Below are 26,534 nucleotides of genomic sequence, written 5' to 3'. Positions count from 1 at the left end.
ACAAGCACTGGAAGTTCCTTTGACGCTAGAGTTAGAAGGTTAGGGTTAATTGTGCTTAAACACAAATGGATCAATCAACTGAAGGTGTAAAGATGTCCTTTCTGTCTGTCTGCAGGTCTTTTCTGCTGTGGCCCGGCCTCGTTGACGGCCATCCTGAATGGGGATACTGATCTTAAATACGACGTCCCGTTTGTCTTCGCGGAGGTCAACGCTGACTCTGTTTACTGGCTGGTGAGTGAGCAGAGCTAAAGCCTACTGTGAACCACTTATAGCAAAGCCTGAGCCATTTTTGAAAAATGCTTTATGGCTTCTTTTGGTTTTTATTGTGGGTTTCGTGTCCGTTGTCAGGTGAAACCTGATGGAACCAAGTTGAAAATCTTTTCTGACACCGACACAGTTGGGCAGTACATCTCCACCAAGTCGGTCGGCTCATACAAAAGGATGGACCTCACCGACGCCTACAAGCACAAAGAAGGTGAGTTCACTTGCATAAACAGCGTGGAAGTGTTCTTAAGATATAACTGCTCACTTTTTTTTACCTGAGTTTATACACTGCAAAAAGGGAACCAAAAATAGAGTAAAATTTTCTGGAAATTAGTGCATTTCTTCTTGATTTGAGCAGGTAAATAAGATTATTTGCCAATGGAATAAGATTGTTGCCCTTAAAGTAGGAACAACTCATCTCCATCATCATTTTATTCAAGTGCAGAATATCTAATTATCTTATTTTAGGAGTAGAACTACTAATCCCATTGGCAAATAGTCTTATTTACCTGCTCAGATCAATGAAAAATAGACTAATTTCTAGAAAATTTTACTTACTTTTAGTTCCCTTTTTGCAGTGTATTAAGTGCAAGTACTGGGTATCCATAGGCTATTTACTATGAAATTCAGCCAAGGGCAACATAGGACATGAAGAAACGTGTATTTCCAGCTCCAAAAAAAGTTTAAAAAAAAAAAAAAAAACACAACTGTCCTGTTTTCTGAAGTTCCGAAGTCCAGTTGTTTTGTTTTTTAACTTTTTTTGGAATGATCACAACCTGGATGACTGAGAATCTTCACCAGCATATGTGTGTTTCCAGTGTTCTCATAGTGTTGAAATAATGCATCACAACGCACCAGTGCAACACAAACTATTCATTTATAGATTCACAGCAACAATAAACATATCAGCTGACCGTAAAAACATCAAGCTTTCCCCTGAAATTTACTTGAACCGTGGAAAATGTTGACACATTGAAACTCTGTGATTAAACTTGTCTGTTCATGCATCTCCTTTGATTGACCTGTTTCACCCCCTAAAGGGACCGCAAAGGAAAGAAATGTCTTTAGATACGCCCTCGACAAACTGCAAAATGGAACAACGGCGCTCCGAGACGTTCCTCGGACTGCTGAGATGGCCATGGATAGTGCAAGGGAGGTCGCCAATGAGCCTACATACGAATCACCATCAATCCTTCCTTCACAGCCGCAGCTGCTCATCCGATTTGAAGACGTACGTCCAAACTATCAGCCGTCTTATCTGTCTAATCTAGTAAAAAAGGTTTTCGGACCTTGCCCCTCACTTCTCATTTTGGATTAGATGTTGCGGCTAGCTGATTCAAGCTGCCAAGCAAAAAGAAAATTATAGATTTGTCAAGAATGAAGAATAAAGAGATCTTATTGTCATTATGCAACAATAATGACTTTTTTTTTGTGAGGTAACTGTCTATTGTTTTAATCATTTGGACTTTGGTAATTTTGTGCAACATTATTTAGGGATGACTTATCTGTAAATCAGTGAAAGGCATTTGTGAAACCGAATTTTGAACAGCAACAGAAGCATCTCAGTGCAGAGACTTTTTCTAAACGACCCCTTTTTTCTCCGATTCTCAATGAAGTCAGTCAAGCCAGAGAACGGTAAGGATGTGAAGCTGAAGGTGATTCTGAGCAGCGATAGCAGCGTCACCAGAACGTTTTCCGTCAACATCAGCGTCCAAGCCATGAAGTACACCGGCCAACCCGCCGGCAACATCCTGACTGAGGTGACCGAGCAGAAGCTGCTGCCTGGGAAAGGTCATTATTTTTCTATTTGTGACGCTCCTTTTTTAAAATGTGTGCAAATTCTCAAAGTTTTATAAAAGCCCGTAAAAAAATCTGTTTTTTTCTTTTTTTTTCTTGGAAGACTTGGATCTAAAACTGAGACCTGAAAATCCTAAATTCACCTTTCCTTGTTTTTTGTTTTGTGCGTGTGTGTGTGTTTTTGTTTTAGATCTGACCATCCCAGTTCTGGTCCCATTCTCAACCTACCATAAATACATGATACACAGGAGGACCATGAGCGTATCAGCGGTTATCACTGACCTACAGAATGAAGATAACATTTACATGGCAGCAAACAGAATTGTGCTCGCAAACCCTCCGATCTCCATCACTGTAAGTACAAAAAGTGTCCATAGAACTTTCTCAAAATGTAGCTCTTCCCCGCCCTTTTCAGTCTCCTTCCTACTTAGGCAGATTAGTTTCATTGATACCTCGGTGTAAACACAATGCCAAGAAGGAGAGACTTAGGCAAAGACCTTAGACAAGCAGTAGTTGTGGTAATGGTACAACTTCCAAACAATTCAACACAAGGTTGGACCTTGCAATCTCCTGAGAAATGCGCAGTAACCCAAGAGCTCCATCTCAGACTCTACAGGCTCCAGAAAACATCTAGTCATGAACAAGTTCATGGCAATCGGCAAAAGAGAGCTCATATGATAGGGCTGCCAGAAAGGAAAAAAAATCTAATCTTTAAAATGATATAAATACAGGACTTGGATTTACAACGCTTCATCTAAACAAAACACATAACTTGTGGTTTAATGTCTTTGCTAACACAAGATCAGTGTAGAGATGTTTGACCATCATGCATAATGCCACGTTTGAAGAGAACTAAACACAACCTCATCATCATCATCGAAACGCCTCATATTAACTGTGAAGCAAAGCGGCAGAGCGGTGGCGTTCTGATTTAAACGTGTTTCACAAGTTGCCACAGAGCATGGACACCTGGCAACTGAGTCAACCAGGGACTCGTTTGTGTAAAATAAATATAGATTCTATAGTCAAATGTGATGCTTGGCTGAAACTGGGTCACCAGCTCGACGGTGATTCCAAACACTGCTAATTTTTAAGGGAACGGCTGAGAGAGAGAGCAGAAATAAAATGTTGCAAAGGTCCAGTCAAAGTCTGGACCTTAACCTGATTGGACTGCTGTGGTAGGACCTCGACGGAGGTGTGGAGAAATAAGAACCCACCGATCACAACAATCCAAATCAAGACAGGCAAGAAGAACAGCTCAAAAAGTAAAACTACAGAGCGTTTGTTGCTAAAGGCCGTTTAACAGCTTTTTCCTGTCACTATAGGGATTGAAAATTTCCTTTCCCAATGAATGTGCAGTGACATTTCTTTGTCTTTTGTATACTTAAACATTTGATCACGCTTGGTTTAAACCCATTTGTAGTTTATTGTCTCTCTCTACCTCATTGAGAAGTTTGTGGAAACCAGATAAAGGTTTAAAAAACAGACTAAAATAGTGTAAAATAAGGGGGGAAATAAAGATTTTTACGTGGTTGTGTTAAAGTGATATGTTTGTTTTCCAGGTTTCCGGTGAAAGCAGGCTGAACCAGGAGATGACTGCTGAAGTGGCCTTCATGAATCCTGTCAATGAGACGCTGAGGAATTGCACCCTGAGTCTTTCCGGAAGCGGACTTTTTATTGGAGAAGAGATAATAAAGTGAGTGTGCATGTGGGATAGTGCTGCAAGGAGATCTTGAGGAGTATTGCAGACTTTCACTGCAAAAATTGATCTAAAATTAAGTAAAATGTTCTTAAAGTTAATGTATTTATCCTTGATTTGAGTAGGTAAAATGGATTATCTGCCAATGGAATGAGTATTTTGACCCCTAAAATAAGATAATTAGACATCCTGCACTTGAAATAAGATGATGGAGATTAATTGTTCCTATTTTAAGTGCAAAAATCTTATTCCATTGACAAATATTCTTATTTACCTGCTCCAATGAAAGACACTCATTTTAAGAACATTTTACTTATTTCTAGTTCTGTTTTTGCAGTGTTGGGTTGGTTGCAAAATGTTATTCATGACGGTTTATGCAGCTATATAAAAATGATACCTAAAAGAAAAAAACCTTATCATATTTTTGAATTAGGTTTTATTACTATCCATTCAAACAGTATTTAAATACAGAACTCAATGAGCTTCATTAAAGACAGACTAATTAAACTCTGCTGTATAATACAGGCCATGATGACTGTTGCCTTGCAGACATATTTTGCTTAGCAACAGTCTCACAGCCAGCTGCCACATTTATTGAAGATTTTCTATACGCCATGAAAGTCTGGGGGCAAATGATAAAAGTAAATGTTGGCTACAACTACAATTTGCTCAAACTGTTTTTTTAATTTGCTTATGTGCTTCTTGCAGTCTTCCAAATCTGCTGCCAAGCAACAAAGTGCGTGTTAAAATCACCCTCGTTCCCTACAAGATGGGAGAACGGGCTCTGCTGGTCAACTTCAACTGTGCGTCCTTCAGAGACATCAAGACCAGCTGCACTGTCAACATCAAACCTTGATTTTCTCACGTTGTCTTATCGCTAAGGCAAGAAGTTTGATGCCAATATTGAAGTTTATATATATATATATATACACACACACACACATATATATATATATATATATATATATATATATATATATATATATATATATATATATATATATATATATATATATATATATATATATATATATAGGTAGGTAGGTAGATTCAGGCTTCAGGGATGTGCATAAAAATATTATATATTGTAGAATTTTTGGCTGATCTAGCAATTATTTAGTTTACAACTGCTTTTTTTTTATTTACTTTGTATAAGTGAGCACAAAAAAAAACTTGGTGCTTCCTGGTCCTGTGAAGGAATATAAACTGTATTAGCTAGAGAAAGTATTTAAACTACTGAGCGCACTGCCTCCCAGGGACTTTTCTTTGTACATTTACACATGTTCAACCTTGTTACATTTTAGTCTGACTTTATTGTACTATATTAGTCTTTTCAATTGTTTCCATCTCTGTCTTTTGTTTTACTTGCTATGCAGCACTTTGGTCAGTGGTCATGTGTGTTTTTTATTAAGTGCTGTATGAATAAATATGGTATGGTAATGTATTTCTGCTTAATAAATTTCCCAAACAAGCAATTTTTCTTTCTGTTGTCCAAATTTCTGGTTTTCCCCATTGGGTCTTTTTTTTTTTAAACCACTTTCAGTTTTGCAAATGTGTGTCTGATAAGGATATACTTTAGCCTGCATAACAACTTTTATAATCAGATTAAGTTGCAGCCATTCATATTGTTTTTGTCTTATTAGAGTTATTAACACTGTGATCTTTTCATCTCAGTTTCACTTCTTTTCTTACTTTACCTTTTATTTATTCTAAGAAGCATTTACATCAATATATGCTTTATCAGCCTGCTGCTTTATTTGGCTCTTCCTCTGTGTAAAAATCAATGATAATGTTGGTTCGGTGTATTTCTGAGCTAAAGTGCCCAGATGAGGGTATTGCTGTTATCTGAGAGCACGTAATAAAATTAAAACAAAAATAATGGCTCAACCTACATAGACATGCCTATTCTGCTGATTTAACCCAATGTTAGAGATAATGTCAAGGGGAAATTTGCTGCTTGATGAGTGTTTTTTTTTTTTATTATTATAAAAGTTGCATTCAAAAATCAAGTGCTGTGCAGACGACACTGAAATAACGCGAGATCTGAATTTGCTTCCCAACGCCAGAAACAGCGTTTCCTTGAAATAGAAACCGACCAACTGCTGCGCTCTGTCTGATGATGCGTTCACGGCTTTCCACAAACTTGGACACAAAGAAAACACGTCAACCGGTGAAAAAAGAATTTAGAGAGGGGCTTGCTTGTGTCTCTTAACCTAGCTACAGCAAATATGTAATATAGCCTCTTTTATAATCAGTTTCTACTGACCTATAACAGGGTTACAAATAATAAGATTAATAGCAAACAGACATGATGTACTCTTGAAGTCAAAACAATGTCTGCATTTTAAGAAGGCAGGTAACGTTTCTATCATATTTTGATCAACGCAAAAATATCTATTCAGCAGGAGGGTTTTCCATTTAAAAAGTCTAATATGCAATAAATAAATAAATAAACAAATATCGTCTCTCAGTACTCACGTTACATTAAACATTTTATATATTTATTTTCCTTTGTTTTTTTTTTTCTAGAAACCTGGAATTAAAATAAAATAAAATGTGTCTGTTTTGTGGCAAAAAATAAAGCACCAAAGACATTTAAAATCTGATCCGTCAGCTCAAGGTTTTTCTATTTCCAGATATAAGAAACAAAAAAGGACGATACCCATGATTATAAACCAGTCAGTACTTATGCTTTACTATTACTTTCTTATACCCTAAATGTTTCCACCGGCTTGACTTATAATAATAATAATAATAATAATAATAATAATAATAATAATCTGGAACCGCAGTCAGGGGAAAAGAGAGGATGGAAATCTTTTGCAAACAAAATTATATACTTTTTAAATATCAAAGCAACCTGGAGATACAAAGAATAAACATTTATACTGATCATTTTTCAGATGGTTAAATCATTTATTAAATGATCTATTAAATAATTATCACTAGAAAAATAATTAATCATTTTTAAATTAGTTTTGTGTTAAATAGAAAACAAATCCTAGTTCTTCAAGGGGCCAGATGACTGGTCTACTTTTAGCTGCTGTGCAAGTTACCGCAGTTAGGATATATTTTACAACCCGAAGCGGTACTTTTAATTCTTTTATGATGACTGTGACTGGAGCAAAGGAACAGTGAAATAATGTTTAAGAATACTGTAAACGATTATGTACGATTTTAACACTATGGTTAAAACTATTAGTTAACTATTTAATTGCATGTTTAATCACGGAAACATTTGAATCCTACAATTGTCTTTCAGTTTTGGGGAACAGATATTTCATTTGATTATGTTTTTTTTTTTTTTTACGTATAGTATTTTGATGCTTGTTGAATTGTTGTTGTTGATGCTTTTACAATTTAAGTTCCTTGTATATGTATAGCTTTGGGTAAAGGGGGCAGATAACAAGATTCTTCTTCTTTCTGCTCCCTTTCACTCAGGATTTCAGCTGCTTTTTATGTTTTATCGTTTTGTGTGAACACAATGTAATGAATAATACTACTAATAATAAACAGTAATTACATCTATGTGTTGGTGATTTATTTAAATTGTTACATACATAAATTACATTTTTCGAATGTAAAATACATTTTACATATAATACGTTAAATGCAAAATACATTCAACAAATTTGTTTATCAGAAGAAGAAAAAACGTGCGTGTGAAACAACGGAAAACAGGTGGAACATAACATTAAAGCAGTGGCGCTATCGAGTGAACAGCCACTAGAGGGCGCAACGCGTATTCTCCCACACTTTAGATTTCCTACACTCCTCAACGTCTCTGAACGCAGCGTTAAAAACGAAGTGAAACCGATACGTTAGCCTGCAGCCCCCCCACCGTCCCCCTCACCCGGCAAACCGAGAAGTTACCAGAGCCAACCGGCGTCTTCTTGACACCCGGCACGCAGCCCAGTCCGTACCGACCGAGGACCGACCTCGTGTCTCTCCAGCCTTTGCAGGACCACGTCGGAGCTCGGGGCTTGACATCGAATGTTCGCCGGTTGAAGCGGCTTAAAATCGGCGACGGCGGCGATTTTTCGCTTTCAACCCAAACTGCGTGGTTCCTACGAGCGCGAGGATTGTTCCGCGCCGCGTTCCGTCCACCGGACCCAACGGCCGGCCGGTAAGACGCGCTAACGTTGGCGGAGCTAAGTTAGCCGAAGCTAGGTCGTTAGCTTTACGCATCAGAACACTCTTTACAACATTTTATTTTTAAAATATAGTCACGAGGAACTGTCGTTTTTTACGTGTTGCCGTTAAGCGACTGGTTTAGCTAACAGAAAAGTAAGCCTGCTTGGGTTGGGTTATATAATTAGCTGGCGTTACTTTTTCTTTATTCCGACTCACAGAATGGAAGTTTATTCATTGAGCAGCAGAAGTCGGCCGCCTATTTACAGTAAATGTCTCTGGCCCGCTGTTAAATGTACAGTAGCTGTCACAAGAGGAGGCACAGCCCGTAAATAAAAGGCTCTTATTAGAAATGTTGCAGCCACTTTAGTTTCTTCTTCTTCTGTCCTTCTGGCGTCCTGTGAGGCGCTTTCTGAATCGCCTTGTGTGGAAAATAAGTGATACGTTCACGTCACACGCAGAAATACGTAATCAAATAGTCCGATTCAGATTAAATGTTATAAATGCAGCTCATAAATTCCAACATTGTATCCGACGGCGCTGCTTTCTATATTTGCTCTTTAAAAAAGCGACATAGTTCCTTGTTTTCTAAAAGACATTCTCCTTAGAATCGAAAGCAAAAGTTGTTTTTATTTTTTAATCCTTCTAGTTAAAAGCATTTAGGCACTTTATTTTATTGATCAACGATCAAAAGAACCCGTAAAGGTTTCAATGATTTGATTGTTTTTAATCTATGTTGTTTCTTTCAGGAGAAAAATAATTATAGAAAGTGTAAAATCAACACCTCCACGGATTTCAGTGAATGGGTGTGATCTCTATGGAAAAAGATTCATTTCCAGACAACTTTATATATATTATATATATATATATATATATATATATGAGAGAGAGAGTCTGGTACATTTCCAATCTACGTTATGTATGTTTGTGTACAATGTTCCATTTGTTGTATGTATGCGTGAAAGGATAATATAATGGCACTTTGAATTTCTAAAGGGACTTATTTTGTCATAAGTTATAGACATTGGTGAATATTTAAGCACAAATGACGGATCCATAAACATGTTGACACGGGGAAGGTTTTGATTTGGAGGTTCTGAGGAACGATTTATCATTCTTTCCCATTTCAAACTGAGCATTAATCTGCTTTCTTTTATTATTATTTTTCCCTCTATCATGTTTAAAAGAAACTAATAATAATAATAATTATAACAAGATCACTGCAGAGAACGAGCTGTCTACAGCGTGCCTTTAAAGATTAAAACGTGACGTTTTCTCCAGTAAACGGCAGAATCAATTTGTTGCACCAGTTAGCCGACGTAAATCAAGTTCCTCGTTGGTTTAATGTTCCATTCCTTTTTTTCCTCCGTAACAGTTTTAATATCCAGAAATGCCTCAGAAGCAGAAGCCCAAGTCATGGACGGAACTGAAGCAAGCAGGAAATGAATGTTTCAAGACGGGCCAATATGGAGACGCCACCGGTCTTTACACTCAGGCCATCAAGGAGCTGGAGAAGTCCAGTGAGTATTAAGGCCCCGTAATCTGTGCCCCTGGCTGCACGTTTTAAGAAGTGCGTGTTTGGAGTAGAGAACCTAGTCAACGCTTTTAAATCCATGCAACCAAAGAGGTTGAGAAACTTGACTAAAAAAATCAGTGTCAGAGTTGGTGGAGCATCTAAAGCTTGTGATGTGAGAGTATTTCTGGCGTCGTCCATTAGTTTCCACTTGCTGATATTTGAATATGTAGTGTAGTATTTTTTATTAACACAGTAACAGGTATTATTCTGGTCTCTAGTAGGACTGCCACAAATAACTTCTTGTTTTGCAGTTAGTCATTTTATTTCCTCTAAATATCACAAGAAGTGTTATGTTGCTTTATATTTATTGCATATCAGAAAACAAAAAGTAAACAAAGATTTGCACTTTAAAGTATGAAATGTGTGTGTAGAACGCCACCACATGGATGACGAAGATGAACACAATAACCGCTTAATAACTTTTTTAATGTATTCACAAATTACAACTAAGAATGTCAAATAATGGCGCTGGGGTAGAAACTGTTTCCTGTCAGTCCACTTTCAAAAGCAACAAGCAACTTAACAGGAAAAAAAGAAAAGACCTTTTTCTATTGAACCGCCTACTTTTAATTTAATAATAGAGACTGTAGCGTTCCCATATAACATCCAGACACATCGTCCTTATTAACCTTTAATATCTATTTAAACAAGATCTGGCAGTACGTATGTGAGTACCAGGGCTGGATGATATAGAAAAAAAAAACATATCGATAAAATGGAAATCATTGATTGATGTAGATAATTATCTAAAAATGCAAAACAAATATTTTAAGTGCAGCCCTGGCCATTTTATGCTGTTGCTTAGCAACCTATTTTTAAATAAAGACACACAAACACTGAATTAAACTCAACCTTTTTATTCAACCAACATTTTACCAAAACTACAAGTTTTTAAAAGGAATAAGTGCTCTCTGAACTTTTTGAAGGGGGCGGGGCTTGGTGTCTGCGTTTTTGATTGGTCGGGAGGATGTAGTGACTGTAATATTAACCTACATGACAGACTGGAATGCAAAATGGAAGGAAAACTGTTAATCTGTTTAAGTTTTATTGACCCCTTGTTTTTTTATTGAACCACACGTCTATCATCGACATATATCGTTAATTAATTATTGAATTATCAATAATTGAGTCAATGGGCAGTTCAGGTGATCTGGTTGGCCTCCAGCAGCGCTCAGAGAACCGTACTCATTGGCTGTCACAGACGGACGTCCAACAGAAACAGCAGCAGGATGTTTGAGTTTCACATTAATACACGCAACATGAACAACGCAGGGACGTAAAGGTTTCCTCTTAATATTTATCCGTGTAGCTGCATTGACTCTACAGCCTTCTCTCTGTACCACGCGGGTGTCGTCTCTTCAGATGCCGTTGCATCAGACAACGTGCTGCTGTGGTTAGCAGTGAAACCACGGCGCGTATCTGAGCTCCACGCTGTCATCGCTGAGAGGCGCCCTCACACCCAGAGCGCTCCATCACACACGTGTTACTCGCTCCAGCGTCCCTTGTCGCCTGTTGATGTGCACCTGGGCAAGGCACTCAACTCTGGAGGGTGTGAATACCCAACTTTTTTACACGTCTGGGGTAACGTTGCAGCCACTGAGCTATATAATACACTGGAGTGCTGATTTTACCGAAAAACTGAAGTCACTGGCCGCCATCTTGCTACTCTTTACTCTCACAGAATCCCACAGGATTTGGTTGCAACAACAAGCAGTTTTCTGGCTGTGTGAAAACGTTTCACAGGTAATTCTACAGTCAGTGGATGTACTAACACTATCAACTACTAGGAAATTAGGTGCTGAAATATTTTACATGTTATTCATATTAAATATATGTATATGTATATATAAGTATGTGTATATATGTATACACATATGTAAATATATGTTTTTGTATATTGTTATTTATATATTCATAAATGTTAAACATATATTTAAATGAATAAAATGCAAAATATTTCAGCACATGACTTTCTCAGTACTTGATATTTTTAGAACATAACATAAATGTATATGGCATCTGACATTTTAAAAGTCTTAAGCCTCCCCTGAACATATGAAAATCCTCGTTATTCGATGCTGTAGCGCACATATTCCCTAGTTACTGGAGGAAAATAGGGAGTACCAAGATGGCGGCTGGTGGCTTCAAAGCGACTCGTTCAAACAGACGGTGATTAGCACTCCAGTGTATTATATAGCTCAGTGGTTGCAGCAATATTCTGCTTCTGAGTCTCAACATGTTTAAAGTGGCGATTATAAAACTTTACAGCAGTTTTTCAGTTGTCTTAATAAACCAAGTAAACCCAGAGTTTTGCTAAATGAATGAAACCATCTTTTTTTCCCCAGAACATTCTCACATTTATTTCAAGGAGAAATTGTCAAATCTGGCTGTTTGTGAAGGGGAACAACAACATGAGACCCCCTCCTATTGGTGGAAATTTCACTCGATTGGCCAGTAAAATGGGCGGCATTTTGGTGCCGAGGGACGGAGGAAAGTTGACCAAGTAGAGATGAGCAGAGAGATGGTGACCTGGCAGCGAGATTTGGTATTTGTGTGTGTGATTAGTATTTAGCTTGGTGGTTCTGGTCTGTGCGTAAAGGACGACGCTAAGGCTGAACGTCCAGCTGGCAGCGCCGCTCCGACGAGGCTCTCAGTCTGAGGCAGACGGTGAGGAACTGGCTCTTTGCTCTTAGAAATCGAGAAAGAGGAGCGGGCCCCAGCGCTGCGATGTCAACGATTACACCAATCTACCATCACTCCTTGGCATCCTGTTTCAGGCTGTTTTGTTGTTTTTAAAGGTAAAAAGAACCCCGAAGATTTAGCCGTTCTGTACTCGAACCGGGCCGCCAGCTACCTGAAGGACGGCAACTGTGCAGAATGTGTGAAGGACTGCGACACGTGAGTGCTTTTGTTTGTAGTTTCCGTTCTGTTAGGTTTTATCGTTCACAGAGGAATTTATTTCTAAATGTTTAAAGTGTTTGTGACGATGTTTGCGTGTGTTTTTAATGTCGTTGCAGGGTGCTTGCGCAAGTCTTGAAAGTCTTAATAAGTATGGATTTTCAAACACTGTTTTCCAGACCTTGAAAAGTCTTGAATTTTGTGTGAAAGTCTTAATAAAGTATGGGAAAAAAAATGTATGGTAGAATTTTACAGTATGCTCAAAGGCATTGTGAAATGAGAAATAGGAAGGTAGGCTATAAAACTATAATTTTACTAACTGGTCACGTACTGTATTAGCCTAATGGAATCAAACGCTTGTTTGATTTGAAATTCATGTACTTGTGATTTTCATGTTTTGAAACGTTTTCATCAGTAAAAGCATAATTTACTGTGAATAATGCATTTGTTCATTGAATACTAGCCTATAAAAATTAACATTTCTAATAAACAGTTTGTACAATCTCAACCAATGAAGTAGGCAGTAGGCACACAAGTATAAAAGTACATAAAGTTAAGGTCTTGGGAAAAAAAATATCAGTTTTGAAAAAGTCTGGAATTTTAATTTGGAAAAAGAGCAAGCACCCTGCGTTGGTAAAATGCTGCTTCTGTAACGCCGACCTTGTGCCGTCTTCTCTTTAGGTCCCTGGAGCTGTTCCCCTTCATGGTGAAGTCGCTGCTGCGCCGCGCCGCTGCCTACGAGGCTCTGGAGCGCTACAGACACGCTTACATCGACTATAAAACCGCTCTGCAGATCGACTGCAACATAGCGGCAGCTCACGACGGCACCAACAGGTCCGTGACCAACCGGCCGACGTTTCAGTACCGCACAGAAAGTCCTCGCCTCGCAGCGCCATGGACCGTGTGCTTTATTTTATCTCCACTATTTTTATGTTAATTTTAACTACTTAATTCTTGTTTTACAGTTTTAGTGAAGATTTATTTTATTTTACTACCAGGCATTTCGGTCCTAGTGTTGTTTTAAACGCATATAAACAAATCGGAATTGCCGCCGCCGGTGGCACGTTTATTCGTTTTGGACTCCAACTAATTTCCTATTTTCTCTGCTCAGAATGACAAAAGCGCTGACGGAGGCAGACGGTCCGTCGTGGAGAGAAAAGCTTCCTCCCATCCCCACGGTGCCTCTGTCGGTGCGGGAAAGGCTGGCCCAGCAGGCTGCCGGCGGCTCTCCACAGCCCAACCCCGCTGCCGCGCTGCAGAACGGCATCAAGAGAGCAGACAAACCTGGTAAATAGCCAGGAAATAAACCGACATCACCACTCGTTCACTCAGCTTGCTGAGAATGTTTCAATTCACCGTGTTTTTCAGACCATAAGCCACACCGGATTATAAGGCACATTACATATTGACCCAAGTGTGTAATATCTGTCCGCCCTTTACAAACACAGCTCTCTATCCGTCTCTGACAGGAGGACAGAGTAGCTGCCCTGTTTCTAACATAAAGCCAAAGTAAACTCAACTTTTATATTAATTTAACTTACTAGGTTTATTGTTGCTAGCACATACTTCAGGCTGCCTTTACATGAATGCACTTCTAGTTTAGACATTACAGTCAGGCAGTCTGGTAGACAGCTCAGGGGTCCTATTAGGGAGTTACACAGTGTTTTTTTATTTTTTTTTTTTTATTACAGAAATTAGAAAGTTACAGTTCACGTTTGCATGAAGGGAAAACAAAATAAATAAAATAAAATACATAAAAGACACATTTCAACAACAACAATTAAAGTAAATAGCCAGAGTAACAAAAAATAAATATTAGTGAAATGAATTAAAAGTGAAATAAAGTTAAAGTAGATAAATGTTGTAAACATTTTGATGCTGATTTACCCTTTAATCCAGAGATGCAGATTATATAATTTTTTAAGTCAATTTTAAAAACACTGAAAAGAGGTTTGTTCTTCATAAATTTTGATTTATGGATGAAGAATTTACCAAGCAAAATAAACAGATTGACTATATATTGTATAGAGGGGTTTGAGTCAGAGAAATAAAAGAAAATGTCAAAACTGGATAAAAGAATGTTTGAGCCAAAGTGACCATTAATAAAGCATTGCATATCATTCCACAGAGAAGAGCTATGTGAACAACTATAGAATAAATGGTCTAATGTTTCTATGTCCAAAGAGCAGAAGGAGCATTTTACATCTACAGTGGGGATAAATTTTGAAATAAGCTCATTACAGGGGTAATAATGGTGAAGGAAGTTACACAGTGTACCGTAATCCTCCTAATATCCGTTTAGCGGAGCAGCACCACTGCTTATCAAAGTCGTACTTACACATTTAACACATTTTTGAGTGCATTGTACCACATAAAATCAGTCAGTAAGCACAATGGTGATCATAGATAAGGCACACCATCAATTTTTGAGAAGATTTAAGGATTTTAAGTGCGTCTTATAGTCCGAAAAATACGGTAGTCATGACTAGATGGGGTCCGACCACACAGGGTTGCTGATACGCCGTTGGTAGAACACGTCGCTGTGAAGCCACCAGCCGCCATATTGGTACTCCCTATTTTCCTAGGGAATATGTGCGCTATAGCATCGAATAACGATGATTTTCTCATGTTCAGGGGGGGCTTAAGACTTTTAAAATGTCAAATGCCATATACATTTATGTTATGTTCTAAAACTATTTTCCTTTTTTTTCTCTATGTGAGATTTTATCTATGTTGTACTTCTGTTTGTATCTTAACTGGTGTGCCGTCTTGGCCAGGTCTCCCTCGAAAAAGAGATCTCAATCTCAAGGAACTTTAATGGTTAAATAAAGGTTAAATAAAATCAAATAAATATCAAGTACTGAGAAAGTCATGTCAGTACATCCACTAAGGTAAAAATACACGTGAAACTTTTTCCCACAGCCAGAAAACTGCTTTGTTGTTGCAACCAAATGCTATTGGATTCTGTAAGAGTAGGGAGTAGCAAGATGGCGGCCGGTGACTTCAGTTTATTGGGCAAATCAGCACTCCAGTGAATAAATAGAGATCAGTGGGTGAAACTACCAGGACGATCATCATGTCTGACTCTTAACTCTCTTCTTTTTGCCTCCCCTATCAGCTGTAAGTGACAAAGACACAAAGAAAGCCCAGGCTCTGAAAGAGGAAGGCAACGGTCTGGTGAAGAAGGGAGAGTTTAAGAAGGCCATAGAGAAGTACACCCAGAGCCTCAAACACAACCCCGGCGAGGTCACCACCTACACCAACCGGTGAGCCCGGCCTCTTTGCTCCTTCTGCTCACAGCGTCACATTTAGGGCCTTTTGTGGCCGCGTTGTCGACGTATGGCGTTGAATTATGATAAGAAGGTCAGCGGTGCGGTGTGAAGCTCTGCTGGCAGACGTTTCAGCGGGCTGTGTATCTGTGATCAGGGCGCTGTGCTACCTGTCGGTGAAGCAGTACAGAGAGGCCGTCAGGGACTGCAGCGAGGCTCTCAGGATGGACGGCGGCAACGTGAAGGCTCTCTACAGGAGGGCGCAGGCTCACAAGGAGCTCAAGGTAAGCGCTCCAGTCCTCCCCACCGCTGCCGTGTGTCCTGAGACGGTAAGGAGAGCCGCTGAGTAGGGCTGAACGATTTTGGAAAATAATCTAATTGCGATTTTTTTTTTTTCTTAATATTGCGATTTAATGCGATTTTTTTTTTTTTTTTTTTTTTTTTTTTTTTTTTTTTTTTTTTTTTTCCAGTTTAATTTATCATGTCTTTTTAAACATATACAAACAACAAATCATTTTGTTTCCTCCCTGTGCAGATTAGTTGCTAAAAGACCCACAGCATCTAAACTCAGAGCAGAAATGATCGCGTTATATTTCAACCAAAATTGCAATTTTGACTTTTCTCTGCATTAACCACAAGCAACAAAAATGGCCTCTAGATAAAGATGTTTGTAAACAAGGACTATTTAAAACAAGAAATTTAATGTTTCTATTAATCAGAATATTATTCAAGAGAACAGCTTTTAGTTGATTTGGACATCAATCCTTGTTGAACATAAAGTGCAACCAACAAGCAAGTCTATGTATTAAACTGATTGACCTGTACTTAATGCTATGTATGATTAAATAAACTCTAAAACAAGTAATAAAATTAGATTATCTCACTGCTGCAACTGTCTTCCCTTCCATGTGGAGGCAAACCCACTTTAAATATTTTACCAACACCTAAAGGATGCGTCTGATTCCCTAATTGTTACACAGCCAAAAATGGCAGACTCTGCGATTTGGAAATTACGTTTTTTTTAAAATCGCGATTATATTGAAAATGCGATTAATTGTTCAGCCCTACTGCTGAGGGTCTGCGCCTGCAGCGTCTCCTCATCACCGCACACACGTTTAGCTTCTTGGAGTGAATTTCAGTTTTTCAAAAAGTCACGGAACTTCTTCAAACATGCAACATGACACATTGCTGAAATGTCAGCCACACCTTTATATTTAACACGTCTGAGACACACTGGGCTCTGCCGTCACCCACCGTTCTTTCTTAACACGCTGTAGACATACGTCCTGCACTCATCACAACGGGAGACGAGGGGGACCCTGGGTCAGAGCCTGATGGAGGCCGCCAGAACCCTTGGAGCATTTTCTTGGGTGTGTGCGTGGGCCATGTGGCCGCGGGTCCTTAAAAAGTCTTAAAAAGTCGTAAATCAATTTTCCTCAAAATAAGGCCTTGAAAAGTATTAAATTGTCTTAAAACAAAGAAATACTTTCTCAAGTGCCATGTTGTCTAATATTATTATTATTTTATCTTTTAATTTTGGTTGATTCAATAGTTGTCACACAAGTTGTATTATGTAAATGTCTTTGCACTTTGAAAGCAGCTGAAATTGTATTTTATTTATTTTTGTTCTGAAGGAACAGTTTTTATATATTTACTTGATTTTATAAGCATTTGTTCATGGGACCTAAATGTTCTGAAAATATTGTAATAAATATAATTTAGGACTGCAATGACATGTTTGTCTTTTCGCATTACACACATTTAGTCGATGTTCTTAAACTCAACCGTCATTTTGATTTGTATTTCCATCGTACGTTTGGTCTTAAATTTCATTTAGAAGTGGTATTAAAAGGTCTTAAAAAGTATTAAATTTAACTTGTTTATACTTGTAGACACCCTGGGCAGTGTGGTGCAGCTCATGCATCTCAGGGACGTTTGGGCGACTGTAGGCCGCAGGGACTGGGTCGGGTTCTGGTGGGGATCCCTTCCTCCTCTTAATCAGGCGTTATGACGTTGGGCCCGCTGAGTTCTGGCCTCCGCTGCTGGCTGTTGTCACTTGACAACGATGAAGCTAAAATCCTGTAGCTGTGTGGAGAGGCTTCACTTCTTCAGACTTGAGAGAAAGCTGCAGGACGGGTTCTGCAGCTTTAACGGTCCACCGCTGCCTGTGATCAGCGTGACGACCACCTGCACGCAGGAGTCTCCTCAGCCTGCTGGTCCGGAGCGTACCGCTGTCTGTTAATCTGGACACGGAGGAGCTACTATTGGAAAGAGTTATAGGAGCATTTCCACACAGCCTGATGTCGGTCATTATACGGTTAGACGGATTAATCTGAGGTGGGAAACGTTTAAGATGGCTGCAGCTTCCTCCACCAGCAGGTCCAGCCTGGTGAAGGACGCTGAATTCAACCAAGCAGACCTCAGGCTTCACTGAAGAAGACCTAAACTATGTTTTTTCTCGTTAAATCTGCAGCAGGTAGATTTAATTCCCTGCTCTCTGCTGACCTACAGGCCTTCTACACCCCCCCCCCCCCCCCCCCCACACACACACACACACACACACACACACAGCGGAGCCTGTTGTGCTGCTCCACTGTTTGTCTCTTTGTTTTCTGAGCTGGTGTCGCTCAAACTTTAGCATGAATGATGGTTGCGCTGTGCTGGGGAGGGATTGACACTGCTACCAACCAATCAGAGCCAGGCACTCCTCTTGGCTCTGATTGGTTGGTTTGACCGGGAGCGGCGTACTTCTGCAAATGGCAGTAGGCCCACTGGGAGGAGCCAGAGGAGCTTCATTTTTTGTTTTTACATAGACTCTCAGGACATAATGACAGTTTTAACAAATTTATAACTAAATAAATGGATATAAAAGTTACCTACTGCAGCTTTAACAGGATTTACTCACCAATAAAATCACTGTAGATCTATTGAAATGGTGACTAAAAGCAGGACAGTCTCATTCTGTTGACAAAATATCTGTTTTTAGGTGTTAAAAATCAGCCTAACCTTTGCAGAAAGGCAAAATTATTTAAAGATAAATTATTATTTTTTTTAAATAGAAATGAAAAGCTAAAATGGTTAGCGTTGTTTCACAGAAAATGTCGTCTCAAAGACACTTTACATCTCAGATAAGTGTTTTTCCAGCGATGAATTGTCTAATGTGTATGATATATTCTAGGGCTGCACATTTATCTCCATCACAACATCAGGAATGATATGCATATGACCTACAGTGTAATAAGTGTTCACTAATTATTTAGGTGCCCTGCATTCAGGCTCAATGCCCCGAATACGACTGATGACGTTTGTTTAATGCAACCTAAAAAGTTTGAGACGGTAAATTTGTTTCATTGCTAAAACATCACAAGTCAGACAGATGCAACCTTTTCATTAAAATCTTGTGTTTGAGGGGTAAATGATGAACGTTTTTGTTCATAACATATTTATACATAGGAGTGTACAGAATTGTATATTGTATATAGCTGTATAACTGTATCTAACTGATTCTACTTACCTACTTTGACACCTTCTTCTGACTTGACTATTGAGCTGATGGGACAAGTGAATTTCTCCACTGTGAGATCAATAAAGCTTATCTTATCTTTTGTAGTTAGACAACTCATGATCTGGGGTCTATGTTTGCTCCTAAAGCAGAACATTTACTACCACTATCGCATATCTTAGCTTCTTGCAGCCCTAATTTACTTTATTCTAATGAATTTTGTCCCTTTTTATCACGTGCCTCGGCTTTGACCAGCTTTTCACTACACTTTTCGTCGTTCCTGCAGGACACCAAGGCCTGTGTGGAGGATCTGAACAGCCTCCTGAAAGTGGAGCCAAAGAACACGGCGGCTCTGAAGCTGCTGCAGGAGGCGCAGAAGAAAAAGTAGAAGTGGACGAGGGACTGCGCAGCCAGCCGGCGACACGATTCAATCCGCTCCAATCACGTTTGACCCGTTTACTCCTGTCTGAACAAACAGGACTTCAGCCTCGGCAAAAAAAAGCAGCTCCGCTTGAGAAGGCGTTCCGTGGATAATGAGGCGTTCGCAGTTTGATTGTAACGTAAAAGTCACTTCCACTCAGTATTTATGTTTATTTATGTAAGCTGCCATTATTCACAGCTTTTCTCAGAACTGTTTTATTATCGTTTGGGATAAAGTTCAGCCCAGAGCTCACAGAGGGAGTACCAGTATGCAATCCACTGCACCGCGTGACGGGTCTGGGGCATTTATTGGATAAAAAATGAGACGAAGAAAAGAACTTAGTTAAGCTGTGCGTCTGTTTTTAAAACCTACAGTTCCCACAACATCCGTTCATTTAGCAGCTAATGTTAAACATCTGACCCCCGGTGGTCGAATCCTTTCTCAGTCGTTTTATTCAACTGAAATAATTCCAAAACCTGTTAATTTTAAGACCGGAGAGGTCCAAAACCCCCATAACTAGAATGTTAGCTTCTTCAGACCAGGGAATATTCCCTCCTGTGTTCAGAGCTGTCCAGATCAGGCTGCTGGTACCAGGCCTGGGTGGAACCTGTTGAATTAAACGCCATTTTAGGCACTGTGCTCAAAATGCTACATTCGGTATCTGACTTTATGCATTTATGTCTCGTGCATTATGAGTAAACCTCTCCAACGCTCCAAAAACCTAGATTAGCTGGTGAGCATACGGTCACTAAGAGCTTTAAGCTTTCAGACATCAGGATGCTCATCGGTTACACGTCACCGAAGAGTTGATCGCGTTCATGTTGACGAAGCTTTGACCGCTACGGAGTAAAGAGAATCGCGATTAGCCTCAGAACGGCTGCAGTGGTCGTCAAACATGTTTCAGAGCTACTGGAGGCTGTCGAGTTCACAGATTTTCCCCAAAGACGACTAAACGTTTGAAACTGTAAACAGAGATCCTGGCCAGGCTTTAGGTCGGCCAGAAAAGCCGATGGATGCCCTTGACTGGAGACGTCTGAGGATTGACTGACCTGAAAACGAAGCAGATTACCTGTGATGATCATGAATGTCCGTCCGGGACATCACGAAGGAACTTTTTTCACCTTTTTACTCTGAGCTGATTGTCTTCTGAGGTTTCAATTGTCCAGTTTTGGTGTTCAACCTCGTACTGCGGGAGGATGCTGACCTTTCAGCTTTTAAGTTCAAGAATTAAAGTTAATTTACTTCTTCTTTTTTTCATGTTAGGTTTGTTTAACAGGACAACTTTGTTCTAAACGATGCTACTGTATTTGAGAATTTGCTTGTACAGGATGGGTTCGCTGCGCCTCTGAAGCTCTGATGCATAAAGCAGTTAGTCTGTTGTCGGGCCGTCTAAATAAAATACTGTCTCCTCGTTCCATTTTTGGTTTAGTTTGTTTCCACTGCGTTTTAGGACATTTTAAATTGTTGGTCCAGTTTTAGCTTAACCTCTCCATCTTGCCTGAAGTGCCTGCCTTTGTCCATCTGCTGCTTTGGATTAGTGTATGCAAAATAAAATCTAAACATAAAAAAGCACCTTCAGATTCAAGTTTTTTTTGTTTTGTTTTGTTTTTTTCTTCCCTAAGTGGTTTTAGTGAAACGTAGATTCATCAGGATTTAGCTGCTGGACCGTAGAAAAGAACAGGAAGTAGCTGGAGAATTGCTCCACAACACGCAGATCACCAGATTCCAGCTGCGGTACCAAGGTTGCTAATGGAAAATGTTCCCACTCTTTATTTATGGCAGATTTGTTTTTCTTATTTTTTGCATTAAACTTCCCAGATGTCCCAAACTAATAAGCAGGGTTCTTTATGATCCAGAAAACGGTTCTTTGTACAGCAATTTTCTGCATGCGAGTCCATTTTAAAACTAAAGGGCTGATCTCTGCTCACTTTTCTCTAGGAGAAGCCGTCGCTAAAGGAAGCTTTTCTGAGCAACAGCTGCTGTACGTTTGCAGGTCTGGAAGCCTCGTTAACGCTGTGGACGAGGCTCCTTTGTTGCGTTTTTACCTGCTGATAAAACCAGGGTTCCTGTGGATCCTTAAAAAGTCTTAAAAGGCATTGAATTCTGTAATATAAAACTAAGGCCTTAATTGGCAATAAAATGTCTTAAATCAGTCTTTCTTAGGTCTTAAAATTGTTACCAGGTCATAAATAGGATTGTATTTTTGTAATCCTTACCAAACAGTCAAATAATTGATACTATTATATTTTTTTTAAATTTACTGAACGGCTCAATGTAACCATTATTGGTTCCGTCCCGATAGCGGAACCAATAAAAACTGTTGCGGCCGGACCATAGCTGTGAAAAAGAGTTGGCACTGATTTATAGTTTATTTTAGTAGGGGAAAAAAACAAAGTTTGTGAATTCATTTCAGTAGTTAAAAATATATCTGTAATTTGTGTGTTTTTTAGCTTTCTTCCTATATGGAATGTTTTTCAAAATCTTTAACATGTCTGAGCCAGAAAGTAATGGTTTATGTTAAAATAAACATTTGGGTAAAGTTGTCGCATCCAGGTTTATCTTGTTTATCGTGAAGTTGGTCTTAACTTTTTATTTCAAGTGGCATTAAAAAGTCTTAAAAAGTCTTCAATTTAACTTGCCTTGTGCTGTAGGAACCCTGAAAACAGAAGATGACCAGAATGACCACATCCTGCCTGCAGGATCGTACTGCAGAACTGGGTCATGCAGGCAGGCAGGCCTCACAACATCTCTGGAAGTACCTGTAAAGCTGGCTGCCTTTTAAATGTTTAGTGCAAAACAAGTCCGTGTTTTACAGGGGAGCCCTTATCTGTCGGGCCGGGGGGCAGCTGCCGGCAGCGGGACCTTTTAACTCGCATACCTCGTCTGGATCGTTTCCTCTGTTAAACAAGGAGGTGTAAACCGTTGTTACATGGGTTACCTTTGTACCGAACAACAGATTCAGCGGGACAGCCGTGCTGCTTTCATTAATCTCATCTACCTCACAGACGGGAAGTCAATTTCTGGGCAGATGAGACTGCTTGTCTTTTTATTGTACAAACCCCAGTGTTTTTTTTTTTTTTTTTTTATGGCAGAAAAAGGATTAGGAATTGGTTTTTCCCTTTTAAAAGATACACTTGTCAGTGTAGGTTTCCTGCAAAGCCTGGAATGGTAGCTTGAAACTGAAAGTGGAACCAACATGTTGAGGTAAAATGTTGTTTAAGTTGGCAGAGAACTCAGACATGAACTTCCTCTGAGCTAATCCAGGTTATACAGCAGGGAGGGGAGAGCGTGAAAGGACTACTGCAGCAGGGATGGAATTACAGCATCCATGTTGGACACTGAAACATGGAAGCTAAACTCCTTAACCAGTTTTCAGACCTATTCTGTCAGATTAAAGAAAAGTGCGCCGTTCCCTGAAGGTTCTACAAAATGAATGCAGCTCTGAACTTGAAGCTCCTGCCCCGCCCTGTGATAAGACATGGAAAGCTAATGTTGCAGTGAGTCAGATGTAACACACCTTTGAACACCTCCCTGCTGACCGCACACGCTGTAAAACAATGAAAATATGGGGTAAGACGACTGTCAATATAAACATATGTGTAGGTATCTGAATTTCTAAATATAAGTCAACGTGAACAGACTCAAAATTTGTATTTGTTCCTGGTTGTCAACTCATACATACGTGTGACATCACGTTTCGTCTGTGAGAATACAAGTTTAGATCTTACAAATACAAGTAACAGTTACAACTTTTCAGCAGTACAAGTGCAAATTTACGAGTATGAATCCCAAAGTTACGAGTATGAATCTACAACCCCTGAAGAACCAGTTTTACACTCCTTACCAGTTGGTGGCGGTAATGCACTTGAATGTTTTTTTTTTTCACCAATAACCATTAAACAAAAAGAGAAAGAAGAAGAAAACAGCATTCTACATGAAACATTTGTTGTCATGTCATTACTCCTATCACCTGGTAAGGTGTGTAATAGCTTCATCAGGGTTTGTAGTCGTACTCATAAATTTGTGGTTTGTATTTTTTGCAACTTTGTAACTAGTATTCTCACAGATGGAACCTGTGATGCAGATGTCATACGTATATGTATGAGTTGCCAAACAGAAACAAATACAAACCTTAAATTTATTCACGTTTATCGACTGACATTTACAGATTCAGAGACCGACGCATACGTTTATATCGACAGTAATCTTACCCCATACTAAAAGGACCACAACGTGAACCGTGACTCATCACTCAGGCTGATGGGAGCCAAACCGAGGAGCAGAAACGTGTTCAGACAATGAGACGCAAAAAGAAAGGACATTCATGCAGTTCTCAGCACTTGCATTCAGAGTGCAGTCAGTCGTGTCTCAGGGTTTCTGCAAGGATCTGTAAAAGTTCACCTAATTTTGAAGAAATGAGCAGGGCTGACGTCAGCATGTGGCCGACCCTCAGGCCTGAAAACAAGCAGTGGTGCAGAATCAATCTGTCCTGCAGCAAGTCCGCCTACAGATGCAGCTGGAGAGAGCCAGAGCTGGCGGTCGAGCTTCCATGCCAGTTCAGTGTGGGGAAGAATAAGATTTTCGTAATATATATATATATATACTTGGCAAATATTTGACTAGCAGGACAGAAAATCGGCTGCTGATGCTGTGCAACTGAATCTACTGAAAAGGCAGAGTTCAAAAATAACAGAGTGGAGTTCAATCATGTCGTTCATGTTGAGAAATTAAGACCCAAATTACGTAATTTAAAAAGAAAAAGGGCACCAAACGTTGAACAATCCTGGTTGTAGCGGATGTCTCTCTGATCGTTTGAGTCCAAAGGGACATTTCCAAAAATTGTTCAGAGCAGCAGCGATACTTTAATTAGAAAAGGTGGAAGGGAAAATATAAAGAGGTGTAGAAAATGGAAGTTTGCTCAGCTGAAACTAATCTTAAATGGTTTCAAACCAAGAATCTCGTAGTACGCTGATGACCCCCCTCTGTTCCCCCTCTGTTCACTGGCCTGCTAACGGCACATACACCAGCTTTCCACCTGGTTTATTTTTATTCCTGAGGAAGCTAAGGGGCTTTAATCCCAGCAAACACATTTTGCAACTGTGTTTTTTCAGAGGGGCACAGAACAAAAGAATGAAATAATGAAACTGGGCAATATTTAATTGTTTTATTAATATTAAGTGAGCCACTTGTGGCTCTGGAACTGCAGGTTTCAGACCCCTGATCTAGCAGATGAAAACTGATTCCAGCTCGATATGGCTGAAGCTAAATGTGAAAAACCTTAATTTTGAAATCCTAAAACTTTATAGGTAAAAAATAAAGTTGGTCAAAGTGACCAATTAGTTTTGTTTCTTCGCCAGTGCATATAATCGTAAGAAGTGTATTTAATGTTATGTTTTTAGTACAGGGGCTAGGACCATTTCTACAGGGGCACTGGCCCCTGCTGGTTTAGGAGCCTCCTCTGCAGGCAGGAACAAGCTGAACCTGGTGGTTAAACTGGCTGGCAAGATAATCAGTCCCCAGCAAACGTATCGTCTTGATCCATGTGAACGTGTTTTGAAGAATAAAAAGCACCTCAGGTCAACAGTGACCTAACAACGCATGCCCTGCAGCCCAGTAGGCGACTGATGAACCCGCTAGCTAACAGGCTCATTTATCGCCTCCGCTTTATTCATTCTGAACGAGGAATGCTTTAGACTCTGCGACAGGATAACTTGGCGTTTTTAACGTGTTTTATGGGTGCTTGTTCTGACAGATCTCCATCTCAAAAGGTGATGGGCCACAGCTGTTGCATCTTATACCAGAAAAGCGTGGGAGAGAATGGAAATCCACCAACCGAACGGATTAATGAACGGCCACCGTGGCAAAGAGTTGGTGACCGATCAACTGCAGAGTGACCATAGGTCTACAGTTATCTGCCAATCCTGGAACAATTAAAAGACGGCAAGGGAGGCCGAGGCATGAAGAGGTCCTCAAGAAGGAGCTGATTGGCTTAGGAGGAAATGGCAGAACATTTAGTGGACCGAGGATGATGATTCCCATTTTACAGTCAGGCCTGTTAATCTCATAGGATTGGTCCAAATATATCAGAATACTTCATGTATTTTTTGCTGCTTTTCCATCGACGAGAATCACCCGCTATCACCATCTAACATAGAAAGTACTCCTGGGTCAATGTGAGCTTCTGTGCTTTCTGTGTCTCTGCTCTGTCTTCTCTAAGCCCCAGTGGGTGGAGGCAGATGAGCGTTCATACTGAGCCTGGTTCTGGTTCTGCTGGAGGTTCTCCTCCCTGTTAAAGGGGAGTTTTCCTCTCCACTGTCGCTTCATGCATGCTCAGTATGAGGGATTGCTGCAAAGCCATCAACAATGCAGACGACTGTCCACTGTGGCTCTACGCTCTTTCAGGAGGAGTGAATGCTGCTTGGAGAGACTTGATGCAACCTGCTGGGTTTCCTTAGAGAGGAAACTTTCTGACCAATCTGTATGATTTGACTCTGGAAAGAGCCTTGAGATGACATGTTTCATGAATTGGCGCTATATATATATATATATATATATATATATATATATATATATATATATATATATATATATATATATATATATATATATATAAAAATCAGTGAGTCATAGGAAAGCTAAACCTTTAAGCAATTTAAAAATAGATTAAAATCTTCACATAAAGCAGAGGAGTCCAAAGTACTCACATGCTCAATATAGTAAAGGATGTGTTTGTCAATAAGGATCTGAAACTAAAGGGTTTTGCACATTAGCCTTATTCAAACAAGAGCATGCAGTTTGTAAATTTGGGCTCGAGTTTAGTCAGCTCTTAGCAATAAGAACAGGATTTTGGTGAGAGGATAGACGTGGGCCCATTTACTATGAAATTCAGGTGTAAAAGGCAGTTATTTAAAGACAAATACTAAGTGTTGTAGCCATCATCTTCCCTTGTAAAAAGATTTTAAGTGGTCAGTAACAGT

At 39.5% G+C, this 26,534-nt stretch overlaps 2 protein-coding genes across 2 annotated transcripts in view; both read left to right on the top strand.

Annotated features, from left to right (window-relative positions):
* LOC105930967 (protein-glutamine gamma-glutamyltransferase E) overlaps window positions 1-4,679 on the top strand; it is a 16,477-nt gene extending 11,798 nt beyond the window's left edge. Inside the window, exons 9-15 of the mRNA XM_036151687.1 lie at window positions 116-231; window positions 349-475; window positions 1,305-1,495; window positions 1,881-2,055; window positions 2,252-2,415; window positions 3,624-3,757; window positions 4,469-4,679. Of these exons, the coding sequence (XP_036007580.1) occupies window positions 116-231; window positions 349-475; window positions 1,305-1,495; window positions 1,881-2,055; window positions 2,252-2,415; window positions 3,624-3,757; window positions 4,469-4,616 (1,055 nt within the window). The 3' untranslated portion in view covers window positions 4,617-4,679. The remainder of the gene's footprint in view (window positions 1-115; window positions 232-348; window positions 476-1,304; window positions 1,496-1,880; window positions 2,056-2,251; window positions 2,416-3,623; window positions 3,758-4,468) is intronic.
* A 2,876-nt stretch (window positions 4,680-7,555) lies between these two features.
* On the top strand, window positions 7,556-21,126 carry tomm34 (translocase of outer mitochondrial membrane 34). Its single transcript, XM_012869538.3, has 8 exons — window positions 7,556-7,886; window positions 9,267-9,411; window positions 12,266-12,365; window positions 13,047-13,199; window positions 13,477-13,652; window positions 15,484-15,631; window positions 15,792-15,918; window positions 19,423-21,126. Exons 2-8 carry the CDS (start codon window positions 9,282-9,284, stop codon window positions 19,522-19,524), a joined length of 936 nt encoding a protein of 311 aa, XP_012724992.2. The 5' UTR covers window positions 7,556-7,886; window positions 9,267-9,281; the 3' UTR covers window positions 19,525-21,126.
* The last annotated feature ends 5,408 nt before the right edge of the window (window positions 21,127-26,534 follow it).

Source organism: Fundulus heteroclitus, chromosome 20 (assembly GCF_011125445.2).
Source record: "Fundulus heteroclitus isolate FHET01 chromosome 20, MU-UCD_Fhet_4.1, whole genome shotgun sequence".
Classification (NCBI taxonomy): Eukaryota; Metazoa; Chordata; class Actinopteri; order Cyprinodontiformes; family Fundulidae; genus Fundulus; species Fundulus heteroclitus.
Note: the sequence above shows the minus strand (reverse complement) of the source record. Positions and strands in the feature narration are given on the sequence as shown.